The 18,452-nt window shown below is 40.4% G+C and overlaps 1 protein-coding gene across 1 annotated transcript; it reads left to right on the top strand.

Annotated features, from left to right (window-relative positions):
- The first annotated feature begins 5,514 nt into the window (after nucleotides 1–5,514).
- Nucleotides 5,515–18,444, top strand: NDUFB6 (NADH:ubiquinone oxidoreductase subunit B6). Its single transcript, XM_081102916.1, has 4 exons — nucleotides 5,515–5,811; nucleotides 8,142–8,234; nucleotides 14,612–14,656; nucleotides 18,266–18,444. Exons 1-4 carry the CDS (start codon nucleotides 5,632–5,634, stop codon nucleotides 18,332–18,334), a joined length of 387 nt encoding a protein of 128 aa, XP_080959042.1. The 5' UTR covers nucleotides 5,515–5,631; the 3' UTR covers nucleotides 18,335–18,444.
- The last annotated feature ends 8 nt before the right edge of the window (nucleotides 18,445–18,452 follow it).

The raw sequence follows: 18,452 nt of genomic DNA, 5'->3' as shown, positions 1-18,452 counted from the left end.
GAGCTGCCTCAAACAGATTGCCAAACTGCAGCGGGAAGGCCGGGGAGGGTTGGGGGGCAGGAGGTAGGGGGGTAAGAGATCAACTAAAGGACTTGTATGCATGCATATAAGCATAACCAATGGACATAAGACACTGGGGCATAGGGGAGGCTGGGGGACTGTCTAGGGCGGGGTGATAAAATGGACACATATGTAATACCCTTTGTAATACTTTAAGCAATTAAAAAAAATCAATAAAATATATATATTTTTTAAGAAAAAAAAAAAACAATTACCAATTCATCACTAATCTATTTCCACCATACTGCTTTCTCCCTCTCCAGTTTCTAAGAAGTAAATTCCAGATATCACATCCTTTCATCCATAAATACTTCAGAAGGTATCTCTAAGAGATAACGCTCCCTTTAAAAATACAATCACACACCTGTCTGGCATGGCTCAGTGGTTGAGTGTCGACCTATGATCCAGTAATCACAGTTCAATTCCCAGTCAAGGCACATGCCCCAGTTGTGGGCTTGATCCCCAGTGTGGGGTGTGCAGGAGGCAACCAATCAATGATTCCCATCATTGATGTTTCTCTCTATCTCCCTCCCACTCTGAAATCCATAAAAATATATATTTTTAAAATGCAATCACACATTATCACATACAAAAATGAACAATAGCCGAAACCGGTTTGGCTCAGTGGATAGAGCGTCGGCCTGCGGACTGAAAGGTCCCAGGTTCGATTCCGGTCAAGGGCATGTACCTGGGTTGTGGGCACATCCCCAGTAGGAGATGTGCAGGAGGCAGCTAATCGATGTTTCTCTCTCATCGATGTTTCTAACTCTCTATCTCTCTCCCTTCCTCTCTGTAAAAAATCAATAAAATATATATTTTTTAAAAAATGAACAATAATCCCTTAATATCATAAAAGATTGAGGTAGTGTTCAAATTTCCCTCATTGCCTCTCTCTCCTTTTAAAAGCCTTTTTTTTAAGAGCAGTTTTAGATTTACAATAAAATTGAGCTGAAGGTACAGGCATTTCCTGTATACCCGCTATTCTCAAACATGCATAGCCCCTCCCATTATCAACATCACTCTCCAGAATAGTACTTAAAAAAAAAAAGATGAACCTATACCAACATGTTATAATCACCCAAAGTTCTTAGTTTACCTAAGGGTTTACTCTGTGTTGCACATTCAATGGCTTTAGACAAATATATGACACCATATAGCCATCATTACAATATCATACAGAATATTTTCACTGCTCTAAATATCCTCTGTGCTCTGCCTATTAATCTCCTCACCACCAGCAGCCCTGGTGACCACTGACCTTTTTATTGTCTGTAAAGTTTTGCCTTTTCCAGAATGTCATACAGTTAAATTTATATAGTATATAACCTTATCACATTGGTTTCTTTCACTTAGTAATATGCATTTAAAATACCTCCATGTCTTTTCACGACTTGATAGCTCATTTCTTTTTGGCATTGAATAATATTTCATTGTCTGGATGTACTATAGTTTACTTATTCACTCATCTATTGAAGGACGTACTGTTTGTTTCCAAGTTTGGGAAATTACAAATAAAGTTGCTCTAAACATTTGTGTGCAGTTTTTGTGTGTGTGTGAACATAAGTTGTCAGTTCCTTTGGGTAAATACCAAAGAATGAAATTGCTGGATTGTACAGTAAGAGAATGTTTAATTTAATTTAACTTTTTAAAAATAACTTTATTGGTTTTTTACAGAGAGGAAGGGAGAGGGATAGAGAGTTAGAAACATCAATCAGCTGCCTCCTGCACACCCCCTACTGGGGATGTGCTTGCAATCAAGGTACATGCCCTTGACCGGAATCGAACCTGGGACCCTTCAGTCCCCAGGCTGATGCTCTATCCAGTGAGCCAAACCAGCTAGGGCGAGAATGTTTAATTTTATAAGAAACTGCCACACAGTATTCCAAAGTATTTGTACCATTTTGCATTCCCATCAGCAATGTATGAGGGTTCCTGGTGCTCCACATCCTCACCAGCATTTGGTGGGGTCAGTATTTCAGATTTTGGGCATTCTGATAGGTGTGTAGTGGTATCTCATTGTTTTAATTTGCATTTCCCTGGAGACATATGATGTGGAGCATCTTTTCATATGCTTATTTCTCATCATATCTCCTTTGGTGAGGTATCTGTTAAGGCCTTTGGCCCATTTTTAAATCAGGTTGTTATTATTGAGTTATGATTTTCTCTTTTAATCTATGGGTTCGCTCTCTTTTTTCCCTTGACATATATTTTTTAAATATGTTTTTATTGATTTCAGAGAGGAAGAGAGAGAGAGAGAGAGAGAGAGAGAGAGAGAGAGAGATCAATGATGAGAGAGAATCATTGATTGGCTGCCTACTGGGGATTGAGCCTGCAAACTGAGCATATGCCCTTGACCAGAATTGAACCCGGGACCCTTCAGTCCGAAGGACGATGCTCTATCCACAGCCAAACCAGCTAGGGCTCGATTTTTTTGTTTGTTTGTTTGTTTTAAGAAACAGTCGCTTCTCTGCAGCGTCTACAATCTGGATTTTTCTGAACGTCCTTTCAGTGTTGTATAGGAGTTCCTCTGTATTTCCATTCAATGAGTAGTTAGATTTAGAAATTTGATCAGACTCAGGTTCAGTTTTTTGTTTGGCAAGGTTACTTCACAGGCAATGAGGTAGGCTTCCACTAGGAGGCGGAGTTGCTCTATTTTTGAGATATCAGAAGTTATTGATCACTGCATTGATTCATTAACGAACTAATGGTTGCAAAACAGTGATATTCTAACTGCCATCCCTCCTCCTTCTATTAGTTCTTTTTCTTCTTTGAAGAAATTTCCTCTCATCAACTTCTGTTACTTTAAGGTGCAATTTATAGAGACCAGAAAAATGCGTAATTTTTCTTCTACTTAACAGTTTTCCAAATGAGGAATTGATTCCCTACCACCATTTAAAAGTGACCAATGAGTTGGGGTTTTTTAAAATATATTTTATTGATTTCTTAGAGAGAGGAAGGGAGAGGGATAGAGAGTTAGAAACATAGATGAGAGAGGAACATCGATCAGCTGCCTCCTGCACACCTCCTACAGGGGATGTGCCTGCAACCAAGGTACATGCCCTTGACTGGAATCAAACCTGGGACCTTTCAGTCTGCAGGCTGACGCTCTATCCACTGAGCCAAACCGGTTAGGGTGACCAATGAGTTTTTAAAAATCATTATAAACTTATGTATGTGAATGTATTTTACATTTTTCAATCCACTGACATCATTATACTTATTAATGCTTTAATCACGTTGTTCAATCTTTGACGAATGGAAGTCTATTCAGCTTGGCTCCTGAATCCTTTTGACATGACTTTACTAGTCTTTAAAAACTTCCCTGCTTTTTGCTAAGACAAGCTTCTTTTACATTTCCTAACTCAGACCTGGAATTAGCTATTTCTCTAAGGCAGTGGTCCTCAAAGTGCAATCTGGGGACCATTCTCTTCCCTGGAAGTTCCTATGATCCTTTCACGGGGTCTGGGAGATCAAAATTCTTTTTATAATAATACTGAATTGCTATTTGCCCTTTTAAACTCTCATTCTCTCACAAATGGGTATGAAGTTTCCCAAAGGCTACATGATGTGTGATGTTGTATGATATGATTGAATGCAGAAGCGGTTATAAGAATTCTGCTGTTACTACTTAAGCCAGGCATTCAAGAAATTTACAAAAGTGTAAAAACAATGGCACTCTTCTCACTAAATAATTGTTAATGGATAGTTTATTTTAAAATCCGTTTTAATTTCTAGTGTTATTCTAATTATATATGTAGCCCACATAAACAAAGCTCTTTGGAGTCCTCAACAATTTTTAAGAGTTTAAGAAGTTTGGGGAGCAAAATATTTGAGAACTGCCACTCCAAAAAGTCTTAGTTTCTTTGAATGAAAAATGATAATTAGAGGTCACAATCTAGGAACTAGAGATGTTCATGGTTACTAGGTTGGCCATTCAATGAGCTTAAAATTGATTATGATGCTTTTGATGCAAATTCAGGACTATAGAGTTTTTACTTAAACTCATAAAGTTTACGTTTGTATCTCCTTTTTCCCATTACAGAAATCCCAGCAAAATCATTTCATTTCAGTGTCAGATTAACAATACCTCCACCACCATCACTACCAACAATATGATTACTTAAAACAGCTTGAGTTTTTGTCCTTGAGGTATATCTCTCTTTAGATGTACAATAATTTGATGGTTTAAAGGTACTTAAAATGTAGATTTTTGGTCCTGAAGTAACAAAGTTCTATAAAATTAAACATATTTTACTATAATTAGTCTATATATACTGATATTTATTTGTATTTTTGTTATGTCTGTGTTAACTTTTAGTAGAATGAAGGAAAATAATGGAAAAAATAAAGTTACTTGAAATGGTGTGTGTTTTTGAGATTATGCCACTAAGCAGATCAGTTAGATCCGTTGAGTTTTTCATTTTCAGAGGCTTCTTTTTGTAAATTTAGGTTTGTAATAATATGAAATGTTTACATGGTTCTAGAGTCAGTTTTATTAAATAAGATATATTCTCTTTTTTAAAAATGTTTTTAATTTTTTACAGAGAGGAAGGAGAGGGATAGAGAGTTAGAAACATCAACGAGAGAGAAACATCAATCAGCTGCCTCCTGCACACTCCCCACTGGGGATGTGCCCGCAACCAAGGTACATGCCCTTGACCAGAATCTAACCTGGGACCCTTCAGTCCGCAGGCCGACACTCTATCCGCTGAGCCAAACCGGATAGGGCTAAATAGGATATATTCTAAGAAGTTTAGCTTCTATCCCTGTCTCCTCTATCCTATTTCTCCTCTGTCCTAAAAAAAAAAAAATAGGTAATATTTTTTAAATCAAGTTTCCTTTCCATTATTTTTAAAATTTAATCAAACATTTTATATATTTAGTATTACTATTATCTCTCCCCTTAACTGTTTTCACTTTACAATCTATTTTAGAGATTAATCCAGTTGTATATAGAACACGTCATTGTGTCGTTGTACCATAATTTCTTCAACCAGTTCTCTATTGAGGAGTTTTGGGGTAATTTCCAGTATTTATTATAAATGGTGCTGCAGTGAATAGTCGTACATATTCCTTTCATATTTTTACCACCGTATTTTCGGGGCAGAGTCCTAAAAGTGGAATTGTTGAGTCGAATCCACAGACTCGAAGTCATAAGAAGAGGAATTCCAAGGTGGGAGAGGCAAGTCAAGAATTTTACATTGGACATCACGTTCAGTGAATCGCATCCTCGCATCCTTCCGACTCCCAGCTCTCCAGTTCTTCGCGGTCAGAGCCTCTACCGCGACCTCACACTTCCTATGTCTCCCCGCGCCCCTTATCCCGTAACTACAGCGCCCCTCCCATCCTCCCGCTGGTCCTCAGGACCCACCCGAAGAGCGGTGGGCGCAGGCTCTGCGCATGCCCGGCCCGTGCGCGGCGATTGGAGCGTCTGCAGACCAGAGCGGCGTCATCACGGCGCGCCGCTCCCGGGCGTCCTCGCAAGGTCGCTCTGCCCGGAAGGAGCGCGCGTCAGTGACCGGTCCCAGGTCCGGGGGGCGCGCCGTTTCCTCCCGGGGTACCAGCGGCGACATGACGGGGTACACGCCCGATGAGAAACTGCGGCTGCAGCAGCTGCGAGAACTGAGGCGGCGATGGCTGAAGGACCAGGAGCTGAGCCCCCGGGAGCCGGTGCTGCCCCCGCAGAGGATGTGGCCTGTGAAGAGATTCTGGAACAAGTTTCTGCAGCACCCGACCCCCTGGAAGAACCTGGTGAGTGACCGGCCTCCCTCGCCCGCCGTACCACCACCTTCCACGACCCCCAGACTTGTCTGCTGGGATGCCTGCTCCTGTGGCCAAACCCAGGACACGGACGTCGCTCTGCGCCCGCAAGCCCGGTGGTTCCTCCCGAAAGAGGGAGCATTAGGTTCTACCGAGACGTAGGCGTAGCCAGATCGCAGCCCTGTCTGTCCCACGAGTCCTGGCCTGGGCGTCAGGAGTCCAAGGGCATGTGTGACTTTGGGAGAGTCATGCCCCTTTGCTGTGTAGTGTGATGAGGAGGCGAATCCTTGCTTGGGTTTTACAAAACGTTTGGGTCTCTTTTGATTGTACAGATCTTCCCCCAGACGGAGAGCCAAGGGTCCACCGGTTAGAATTCCACGATTTTAGTATTTGAGAACACTTGTGTAAGGTTGACGCTATAGAGACCCAACTAACGCTGCAGCCCACTATCCCAAGGCACAACGAGTCTCTGGCTGATGATGGTACGGGCCCATGTGGTCACCAGAACGGACAGAATCCTCTTGCCCTGCGTAGTGAGTCATATTCAAGAGCCACCTTTCTGAACGACCACCATGTGCGTGAAATACACTTTGTCACTTAAAAATGCCATTCCTGCACTGTACTCTGCAGAAAGTCACTCGTTCAAGGAGCTGTCTTTATTTTCAGGGCCTCTGAACATTTTCTTGAGGTCGTTCATTAAATCACATCCGTTATGAGTGATAAGCACTATATCTCAGAATTGCTTTCACTTCGCTACGACATTGGCTGATAATAATGGAATAATAATGGAATACGACTAATACGTAACACGAGTGCTTACGTTGTGCATGGCGCTCTGCTGATGGTTTTACATGTGTTACTTTATGTAATTCTTTTCTCCTATAAGATAGAAAACTGTTCTTAATGGAAATTGAGGCCTACAAAAGCTCAGTGATTTACCCTTGGCCATAGAGCTAGGAATTAAAGGAGTTCACATTGAAATCTATGTGTATCTGCTTTCTTACAGTGCTACGAAGTCTGGTGCAAATTTTTCTGAAAAAGTGGTCTTAGATATTTTTTTCTCTCTTTAAATATATTTTTATTGATTTCAGAGAGGAAGAGAGAGGGAGAGAGAATCATTGATTGGCTGCCTCCTGCACGCCCTCTACTGGGGATCAAGCCGGAAACCCCAGGCATATGCCCTTGACCAGAATCAAACCCGAGACCTTTCAGTCCACAGGCTAACTCTATCCACCAAGCCAAACCAGCTAGGGCTTAGATACTTTTTTTATGATGGTAAAATGAAACTCTAATTCAACTTCTCTCTCACCCTTTGTATCATTGGCATTACTTGTTGATTTGGGCAGCCACTGGTTGAAAGTAGACATCCCTCCCATGATGTAAAGAAGTAAATAATCATTTATTGAAATCCATCCTACCTTACTTTGAGTTAATTTTTTTCCCACAATCATATTACAACACTTAGAATCTTTTCCCTGAAAGGATAGGTATGTTTCAGTCAAATTGGCTGCCTTGGAAAAGTTCCATTTTTTTTAGTTCTCTTTTGCCTTTCTCAAAATAGTATAAAGGCATCTGAAAGTAAGCTTGGAACCCTTCTATCCCAGTACGTAAAACACTTTTTCCAGCATTGGTGTGCTCAGATTGTCACCTCACACTTAGAATAATGCAAGTGGTGTTTGTGGGTATCTGAAATGGATAAATTAGGGAGATGATTTTACCTGAAAAATGATGTAGGTTTGATCATTCTGGTTAAATTGATTAAAATTATTCTTTCATTATTTATGCCATGCTTTATCTTTAACAAACTTATAATAAAGATAATAAGGAAGTATTTTTTTAATTAATTAATTTTTTTAGAGAGAGAGGAAGGGAGTGGGGGAGGGGGTGGGAGAGAAACATCAATTTGTTTGTTGTTCCATCTATTTATGCATTCATTGGTTGATTCTTGTATGTGCCTCGATTGAGGATTGAACCCACAATCTTGGTGTATCGAGATGACACTCTAATCAACTGAGCTACCCGGCCAGGGCTAGAAGTAATATTTTTTTGAAATCTATAAATGCCTTACTATAGTTTTGCAAAATGCTACTTGTCTTAATGCAACTTGCCCTGCACTCTAGATATCTATCCCCTAGCAGGCCCTATGTTTAGTAAAAATATTTAAATGGGTGAGGTTAGCTACAGACTATAAGGAATTTGTAGCATTTAGAGATTTTAAAATAATCATGACATTGTTGTATTATTGATGTTTTGTTTTTTTCTGCCACAAATGTAAAAGATGGGATATCTGTTTTATTTTGTGTATGGTTTTTTCTCCCTAGGTCTATAAGACGTACCGACACAGTTTCCTTATTTTTACTCATGTACTTATACCTGCCTGGATTATTCATTATCATTTAAAATATCATGTGGCTGTAAGTATGTTTTAAATATGTGTTTTTCAGAATTTATTTTTAGTATGGTACAAAATTATTTCCTATGTGGGTATGCCTTACCCTGCTTTTACTTAGTGGAAATAATGTGCCTCTTGTAACTGATTGTGAACACCTTTGAATCCTTTTAGGTAAAAAGTTTAAATATAAGTAATATATGGCTTTTCAAAAAGTTAATCTTTATATTAATTGCTTACAACTTAAAATGCATTTCCTCCTAGAAACAGTATTTAAGTGATCAGAATGTAATTGACCTAATAATACTAGTGTAAATTCAGGATCATGAGTAGGAAGGGAGAAAGGAATTTCTGTTTCTCTTTTTGAGCATAGATCTGGTATAAGGTAAAATTCAAAATAGTCAAAGGTTATCTTTGTCATCGTTCCATTTCCCTCTTTTTCATTCTATTTGATTTTTCACAACTTTTTTTCTTTAGAATCCAGGATGTTCAAAAGCTTGAACTTTTTCACTGAAAGATCTTGCAGGTGGTGGTTTAAAGGCTAAGGATAGCCTGGTGTAGGGTGTTGGAGCCCAGGCAGGGTGAGGGAGGAGTGCATTTGGGGAGTGGCATGGAAGGGAGAACAGTGGTGGCTACCCAGTGTGGAGTGTTATAACCCAAACAGAGTAGGAGGGCATTCTTGTACCCATTGAGGAGTGTTAGATCCCGGGTAGGTTGCTGCATGGGGGGTAGAGGGAAAGTATTGGTGAGTAGACCTGTTTGGAAAGAAGCAGTGGCAGCAACCTGGTGTAGGATATTAGAAGAAGGGTAGTTTGGGGCAGTGATGGAGGTGGCAGCACAGAGTAAGATGTCAGAACCTGAATGAGGTGAGGATGTTATTTATATTGGAGTGTGGTGATCATGACAGGAGATTGATTATATACAGGAACATTGGTCAGATAAGTACAAAAATTGATGATAGTGGGATCAGGATTCCCATTGTTGGAAAAGGGAGCTACACATATGGGAAGGGAGAAAAACCCTGTGCTACTAGAATGGAATTGGGAGTATGGCTGTGAACTCATGGTTTTTAATAATGATTGATAAATATAGAAGTAAATGTAGATGTAAGTGTGGATATTCTCTAGCTCTGTCCACTGACAGTGCCTGGTGGCAGAGCTACCTCATGGTAATTAGCACATCCAGAAGCCTGGTCTTACTTTCTAAATAAAATTCTTCACTGAAAGGATCCAGAGCTCTTTGGAGATATGGCCAGGTCCAGGGCTGAGGCAGGGAAAATACAAGATGAGCTTGTTGTTCCAGAAGGTAAAGAATTGTTCAAAGAATGATGGAGCTATATCAAAAGGACACAGAGTCAGCTTGAAAGAACTCTCATTGGGACAGTTTGAGCATCAAAATAAATGATGGTAATAGATGATAGACAACTGAATAAAAATGTAAATCCATGAGCCGATACTCATAGATAAGTAAATAATAAATGGGTAAAAGAGAAAGCTTTTTTTTGTATAATAGATTGCTAAATAATAAATGGACAAGGAATGATAGAAAAGTCATAATTTGAGGATCATCAGAGTAATATTTTTTTCATGCAGGGAACATCAAAAGATACTAAGATTTATCTCAAAATACCGATCTTAAACGTACTTATTTGTTTCAAAGAGAAAAAGGGTAATTTTGTGGTGGAGAAACCTGACAGATACCACCTAAATTAAGAAATGTAAATTAACATTACTAATAATGGGACAAACAGAAATGTACTACCTGATAGGATACAATAAAAAGAAAACAGCATCAATTTTGCAATATTCCTGCCAAAAATGCATAACCTGAATCTAATTGTGAGGATACATAAGACAAACCCAAATTGAGGGACTTTTCAGCCTTATTCAACTTCAAAAGTGTCAAGATCGTAAAAGCTAAAGATTAACGGAAGATTCTTTCTAGATTGAAAAAAACTAAATAGACATGTCAACTAAATGCAGTTCTTGATTAATAGGCATAATCTGTTTAGTCAAAAGAAAAAAAATGGTTTTAACAGTCAAATTTTTAAGCAGTCTAAACAATGAAGAACAAGTCATCTAAGGGAATTTTCTGAGAATTTCAAACAATTATGGAGACAATTGGTAAAATTTGAATGGGTTCTTTTTTTTTAATATATATTTTATTGATTTTCTACAGAGAGGAAGGGAGAGGGATAGAGAGCTAGAAACATCGATGAGAGAGAAACATTGATCAGCTGCCTTCTGCACACCCCCCCCACTGGGGATGTGCCTGCAACCAAGGCACATGCCCTTGACCGGAATCGAACCTGGGACCCTTCAGTCCGCAGGCTGACACTCTATCCGCTGAGCCAAACCGGTTAGGACTGAATGGGTTCTTTAGGCAGGAGGCAGTAATATAGCAATGTTAAATTCCTGATTTTGATGACTCTATTGCGATTATTTTAAGAATATGTTCCTTAAAACAAAAGAATATTGTCCTTATTTGTAGGAAATAACCTAAAGTAAACTAGTTGGCAATTTACTATGAAATAACTGGGTAAAAAAAAAATTATTTTTATAATTCTTGCAACTATTATTTCAAGGTAAAATAAAAGTTAGGGATTGCCTAACAAATTTTAGATAATCTCATTGAAGTTAGTTTGTTAAAAGGAGAATGAAACAAATAACTGGGGTTCTCAAAAAATTCCTTCTAACATGACTCGTTCTCTGTTGATTGTGTGGTCTCTTTAAAATTCTGATTGCTGACATCATCTTTGTTCTCTTAACTAAGCAGATTATATCCATTGATCAACAACTATGGAGTACCTACTATGTTCTCTACCTTTATTGCTGTAGAAAATATATAAGACAAAATTCCTGACCTCAAGGAGTTTATAGTACAGTTGGAAGATAGGTGATTCTAGTAGGAGTATGTTGGAGACAAGTTATTCCAGTGACAAAGAAAGATATGGAGTCACTAATGAGCATAGCCATATCTACCCAAGACTCTTGGCTCAGTAGACTGGGACCAATTAATGGAAGGTCTTGAAAACTAGGCAGAGGAGGTTGAACTTTATGTGGTAGGCAGTGGGAAGCTTTCCACTTTTAAGTAGGAAAGTGACTTTATAAAAGTGATAGATTTAGGAAAACATAAAATGTGGGGTGAATTGGAGGGAGGAAAGTCCTAACATCAAGCAAATCAGCTGGACGTTGTCATGGTTTAGTAGGTGTTTGTTGATGAGAATATGTTTAGGGCAAAGAAGCAGGAATAGAAGAGAAAAGTGAAACCAGGAGATACTTTCAAAGGAAGAAACAGGCCAAGTTAAGTTAGGGATGAAACCAAGGTTCAGAGTCATTTATGATTCTAAAATTTCTAGCCTTGGAAAGGAGGGCTTTCTGGTCCTGGGGAGAAAGTAAAATTGTTTAGGAACATGAGCTATCACATCTGTTTCTCTGGATGTCCCAGTGGGCAGGGTGTGTCTTAGGTTTAGAAATCTGAGGTTAATGTAGAAATTAGAGATGGGATTTAGTGTTTTCACTACATGCACACGCACACATACACACACACACACAAACCCTTACAAAAATTTTTCTGCAACCATTAAAGGGTACTAACAATTTATATATCTAAGGTTCAGAGAATATTTTAAATGTTTATTGTTGATGGGCTTAAAGTTTTTGTGTTTATGTTCACCTACAAGTACACAGGCCACTTCATATGATTATAGGTCTGTATTTTTTCCTTAACATGCAAGACCCTAGAAAAGAAAATATATTATTTTCTGTCAGTTTTGTTTTTAACATCCAAGAGTGGTTTTTATGTGCAGAAAGAACTGTTCACAGTTATTGGAATATAAATTAATACTCAGTTTGTTAATTTCAAATTTAAAAAAAAACGTTTTTCTAATTCTTTAAATTTGTTTTCTAAATTCTGTTAAAATACTTATATAGCTAGGAAAATATGAACAGTCTCCTTTCTTTGCTCTCATTATTTTTGGATTAATTCAAGTTGAACTTTCCTAAAACAATTCTACCTACAAACATAATCAAATTCTCTTAAATGTTTCAGACTACATTTATACATTTTATTTTTAAGTATTTATAGGGCAAATTAATGACCTTAAGAAACAAAATCATTTAAAACTTAAAATCACAAGTCTAAATAAATTATGCTCTTTAATTCTAGAATTCTAGAATTAGTATTTTAAAACCTCTAATAGCCAGATTACCTTACACATTACAAATACTGTAAACAATATATGGATTGTCTGTTGTTTTTGGAACTTATTAAATTTGACATTCACCGGTTTATACTCTGGATTTGATTTACTTTGTAATATCTGTATTTAACAATTTTTCTAGGATTGAAAAGACACTTATATCCTAAAAGAAGTGAATTTAACAAGCTGCAGCTATTGGATCAACAATTCAAGACATTAATATGGTTGCTTATTTGAGGGATTAGTACTTCCAGGTGATTTTTTCCTGGGTCAAAGATGGACATAATTAGTTAAAGGTTATGTGTCAGTAGAGGTCTGAAGGCCTCTCTCTTACCTTATTTTCTCTTGATTTGGGCAGGACTGCATTCTTAATAACCCTTGCAGCCACTTTGCTAACACCTTTACTGCCTATTTGAATTTTACCATCTCTCTCTGATGACATTTCAATGTCTTATTACTTCTGGTCAGAGTTCTTTTAAAAAATATTTTTTAATTGATTTCAGAGAGGAAGGGAGAAACATTAATGATGAGAGAAAATCACTGATCGGCTGCCTCCTGCATGCCCCCTAATGGGGATGTGCTCTGCAACCAGGGCATGTTGGAGAATTGAACCATAACCTCCTGGTTTATAGGTCAATGCTTAACCACTGAGCCACACCAGCCAGACTAGAGTTCTTAAAGACATTTTTAATGTTTTCACATTGTATTATGTAAAATGTTTTTAAAAACACTTTAATGTCCTCTAATTGTATTCTAAGTTTCCTGCTTTTGGCTTCAGTTTCTCTGAATTTTATATCATGCCATACATTTTTTGGTTTGGTATTTCATGAAGATGTATATGCTTAATCAATACATTTACTCTACAAATATTTATTTAGTTCTTCCTATGTTCACGCACTGTTCTAAACAGGGATACAGCAGTGAACAAATCAGATGAATCCCTGCCCTCGTGAAATGTTTATTCTGGTCTTGGAGACTGGTAATAAATAGATAAACAAAGAGGTATAAAAGGAGGTGATAAGTCTGTAGAAGAAAAACTAAGCAGGGTAAAAGACTAGAGAATGATAGGAGCTGGGTTTTTTTTTAAATTAGACCTCTCTAAGGAAGTGTTATTTGAAGAGAAACATAAATGACTTGAGGGCATGGACCAAGCAAATAACTAGGAGAGCATTTCAGGTAGAGGAATCATCTATATAGTAAAAGCCTAAGGGACCTTTACAGTGCAACGGCCAGAATGACTGGTTGCTATGATACACACTGATCACCAGGTGGCTGGTGCTCCATGCAGGAGCTGCTCCCTGGTGGTCAGTGCGCTCCCACAAGGGGAGCACTGCTCAGCCAGAAGCTGAGCTCATGGCTGGTGAGTGCAGTGGCGGTGGTGGGAGCCTCTCCTGCCTCCATGGCAGTGCTAAGGAGCAGCGAGCCAAGTGGTAAGGAGCAGTGAGCAGGCGAGTGGTAAGGAGTGAGGGGTCCCGGACTGTGAGAGGGCGCAGGCTGGGCTGAGGGGACACCCTCCCCCACCCCCAGTGCACGAATTTCGTGCACCAGGCCTCTAGTTAAGTATAATCGCTCTGAGGCTCAAGCTGGCCCAACTGATTGGACCAATAGCAAAGGAGCTACCTTAGTGTAAGTACTATAGTACAGGAGAGGAAGGTAGGAGTTCAGAGAGGTAGTCAAGGGCCAGATTGTGCAGGGTCTTAGAGATCACTGCAAGGACTTTGGCTTTGTCTCAAAGAATTAAGAAACTTTGAGCAGAGGAATGATACATGATAAAAGAATTACTTGACTCTGCCTGCAGTGTAGAGCTTAGACTGTAGGACGGCACGCAAGTGAAAAATGATAGACTTGGACAAGGATAGTAGTACTAGAGGTGGTGAGCAGCACATTCAGAAAATAATCTCAAGGTAGAACCAACAGGATCTGCTGAGAAGTCAAAGTTTTTGCCCTACTTACTTGGGAGAATGAAAGGGTCTTGTACCAAGACAGGGGTAAGTTAGGGACTGGGGAAACTTAAGTGTTGGACATGGTTAAGTTTGAGGTGCCTGCTTGACAGCCAAATACTGGTAGCGATATTGAGTATACAGTTGTATGAGTCTGGAGTTCGGTGGAAATTTGGGACTAAGTTAAACATTTGGTATATGATCTATTTCTTTAGAAGAAACTCTAAAACCATAATTAACAGAGCATTACTTTCATTGCAGACAAAACCATATGGCATTGTTGAAAGGAAGCCCAGAATATTCCCAGTAAGTCTTAAAACACCTGATTTTTCCTTTTTTTTCACTATTTTTCTTTCTCCTTTCCCTTGCTAAGTGATTGACTAAAATGTTCCTTTTTTTTCACTGTCACTTCAAGTGCCTATTTTGTATATTCTTATACAAAAATAAAGAAAAAGAGGAGGAAATAGTGTAATAGTGTAAGGTAGTAGTTCCAGTTGAAAATGGGAGGTGGCCACCTTTCTATACAGTTACCAAGTTCTCTCCTTTCTTTCTTTTTTCTTTTTTTAAAAAAATAATTCTTTATTGTTGAAAGTATTACATATGTCCCCTTCTCCCCCCCCCTTCCCCCCCCCCCCCCCCCAGCCAGTGACAAATACACTTTCATCAGGAGGAAAAATAAATTAGTCATAAGGATAAGGTTAATTACATAAAGCACTTCATTTTCAAAATACAGAACTAACTCTTCTGAGGGAGGGAGGAAGGAAGGAAGGAAGGGAAAGGAGAGAGAGAGAGAAGAAAAGAACCAAGTCAAAGAGACTACTATTTATAAGAAAAAATTTGAGTTAAAATGGAAATCAATGAGGAAGGGGACAGAGCACAATGATATCAATCAACTTTCTTACCATACAGCCAGATCTCAGAAAGAATCTGACCGAGTCCCACCCACTTCATACATAGCCAAAGAGTGCAATGAAGGAGAAAACCACAAGACCACAACTTCAACAAAATTACTGGCCTCACCCTGGTGCCCTGCGGTCAGTCAGCAGGCACACTGTCTTAGGTATATGGCACAGGTACGCCACGCGCTGCATGAAGCACAACCCTTGGACATCACAACATTCTCACGGGGTGATTTTGTTATCCTCGTCTTACAGGGAAGAAAGCAGCCCAGAGAAAGGCACAAGGTCAAGTCAGCCCAGAGTGCTCAGGGGCCCAGGAAGAGTTATCAATGGAAGCAATAAAACATACTGAGAAAACTCAGCAGTGACACTATTCTGGGATCCAAGGAGTTAGACCAGAAACCAGTCAGGGCAGGTACAGCAATCAGCCTCTTCGTTCAGACTAAATCTTGACACCCAGCCCCCCTCCCCAGCTGGGGCAGCTCAGTCAATCCCGCTGGGGCAGCAGACATTGTGGTTATCTTCCTGTATTGACAAGGTATGGCCACCTGGAACGGTGGTTCAGACATAGGCTAACCCTGCCTGTCTACACTGCTATGACAGAGCCAAAGAATCCATGCAACAGTGTTAAAGCTGCTACTTGAAAATCCTAATGTGAAGCAGGCAAGGACTTCGCTACCTCACATGTTACACTCAGCTGAAAATATTTTGGATTCATCCTATCTACTCAGTGGGTCTTTATTAGGGGGATTTTTACCCTGTAGGGTAGGTAAGGCAGTATCTCAAGACATTTTTGAGGTTACAGCTGGGGGGTACTTCTGGTATTGGGTGGGTAGAAACGGGGGCATTGCTAAACATTTTACACCAAAAGGAATGACCGGGCCCCAAATGTCAACAGCATGCTGTTGAGAAATCCTATCTAAGCTGGAAGCCGGAGAGCAGAGGGTATGAAACTCATTCTTTAGACCTATTTCCGATACATAAAAGGCCACACTCATTCTGGATTTGACGAAACGACAGAGGTTCCTGCGGGATCAGCTGGTCTTCCACCTGATTTCATTCTCTGAAATGCCAGAGGTGAACAGTTCAGGCTCACTGCCTGCAGGGACTCCCCTTCCCCAGGCCCCTCCTACCTGGGGTCAGTGCTTCTGGCCTTTGCAAAAGGGGAGAACAGATATTCTTCGCTGAACCCTGAGGACCTGAGAGAGCATCTAACAAGCTTTCCCAGGAAGTGCCTAAAAACGGAGTTAAACATGCAGCATGTGGTATAGGGCATGAATTCTCTGCCAGAGGTTTTCAACCCACACGGGGGTGTTCACTGTGACATCTGCTCCTGACCGATCTGCCCGATGAACTCGATCTTGATGCCCTGGTGCTCCAGCTTGTTGGGGTGCTTGAGCGCGAGGCTCACCTTCCCGGAGACCATCTCGCCGTCGTAGAAGGGGAAATAGTTCTTCTCGTCCTCCGTCTTGCGCTCCGCCCGCTTCCTACTCTCCGCATCGTTGAGCACGATCTCCACCTCCACGCTCTTCCTGAAGCCGAAGAAGCTCATCTCGCCGCCGGCCGGGCACGCTGGGCTCTCCGAGGCTGGGCTGCCCTAAGGGAAGGCCAGCGGGCTGGACGCGCGCTGACGGGCGTGGGGCGCGGCATGACTGCCCGCTACACCCGGAGGGCAGGGCAGGGCCGGCAGCGCGCCAGTCCCCGAGCGGGCGTGAGCGGCAGAGATGGCGAGGGGCGAGGGCGGCCACGCCACTCTACGGGGGGGGCGGTGCAGAACCCCGGGCTACCGGCCACTGCCGCCCACCCGGTGCCCTGCGGCTCGGGGCGGCGGAGCGAACCTCCAGCTCCTGCGCTGCCCGAGAAGCTCCCGAGATCGCAGCGGCGGGCGGGGAGGAGGAGGCGGCCTGCCCCTCTCCTTTCGCTGTCCTCATGCCGCTGCCTCTCAACGCAGTGGCAGCTATTCGGAGGCCATCTGAAACAGACTCCACTTCAATCTGATCTCTGACAAAGGGCTGCGTCCCTGTTTACTGAGCTTTATTGGGCTTCTGTTTCTCAGAATGTCTTCATTGTTAACCCTTACTATTTAAAGATTCAGAAGCAATTTGTTTTTCCAATCCTGAAAGGTCCTGGATATCTTTTTATTTCTGCTTTCAAATCATCTACTTCTTGCCAGAGCTCATGTTTCCTAAGGTACTTTTCCAAGGCAACTAATAGTTGAACTCCTAACTTTTTTCCAGCTTCCTCTCCTAGAACCTCAAGCTCCTTAGATAGTCTGCTTCCAAGTTATTACTGGCTTTCATTTTATTTTTACCTTCCAATGCCAGTGTCCTTGCCTCCAGACTGCTAAGCCAGCGCCATGTGGTTTAATTTTTATTATGGCAGCATTAGTACCACTTCAGAATGTTAATGTCTGTGTTAGGGTAATGTTAGCTGTGGTAATAAATTATCCCCAAAATGTATAATGGCTTAAACATAAAGTTTATTTTTTTATTAAATAACAATCCTGAGCAGTACCAGGTCAGGAAAAGGCTGGGGTGGGGATGAGGAATAATTCTACTCTACCCAGTCATTCATGGACTGTCAGGTTGATAGAATCTGCTATCTTGAACATAAAGCTGAAACTAAAGCTAAGTAATTTGCCTGAAATTATATTAACTAATTATATAGTTTGTCAATGGAGTTTCCAGGATTGAGCTGAAGGTGTTTCCGTGTAACTTTTTTTCTAGGGCTTCTATTTCTTGGGGCCTTGCAAGTAAACATTATTCCTGTGTCACTTTGTGAAGACCACTTTTATGCTCTTTCTGGTCATTTTGTTTTGAGTGAAACTTCCCCTATTCTTTCACTTATACCTTAAGATTTTGAATACTGGTTTCTCATTTTTAGACAGACACTGCTTTGTCTGAGTCCCTTTATAATGTGAATGCCAAAGCTGAACTAGATTTTCAGTGTGAGGTCTGACTGAGTGGATATACTTTGCAGACAAGATCCTTCTACTAATACATGTTTGTTTTCCTAGGGTGATATAATTCTGGAGACTGGAGAAGTAATTCCACCAATGAAAGAATTTCCTGATCAACATCATTGAAGATTAATTTAAAATTTCAAAGGCATATGAACCTAAGTTTTGTTGCTACATTACCATATTTACTGACTATATTCTCTGGAAAAGGAACTTTAATAAAGTTTACTCTCGGATATGTGTT

Source organism: Myotis nattereri, assembly GCF_964212035.1.
Source record: "Myotis nattereri genome assembly, chromosome: 12".
Lineage (NCBI taxonomy): Eukaryota > Metazoa > Chordata > Mammalia > Chiroptera > Vespertilionidae > Myotis > Myotis nattereri.
This window is presented reverse-complemented; position numbering and strand designations above follow the sequence as displayed.

What these genes read in the sequence shown, in the direction of transcription:
- NDUFB6 (XM_081102916.1), top strand. Translation starts at nt 5,632, where the DNA reads ATGACGGGGTACACGCCCGATGAGAAACTGCGGCTGCAGCAGCTGCGA. An exon ending in CGACCCCCTGGAAGAACCTG is followed by an intron (nt 5,812 to 8,141) that starts GTGAGTGACCGG and finishes TTTTCTCCCTAG; the next exon opens with GTCTATAAGACGTACCGACA. An exon ending in GGAAGCCCAGAATATTCCCA is followed by an intron (nt 14,657 to 18,265) that starts GTAAGTCTTAAA and finishes TTGTTTTCCTAG; the next exon opens with GGTGATATAATTCTGGAGAC.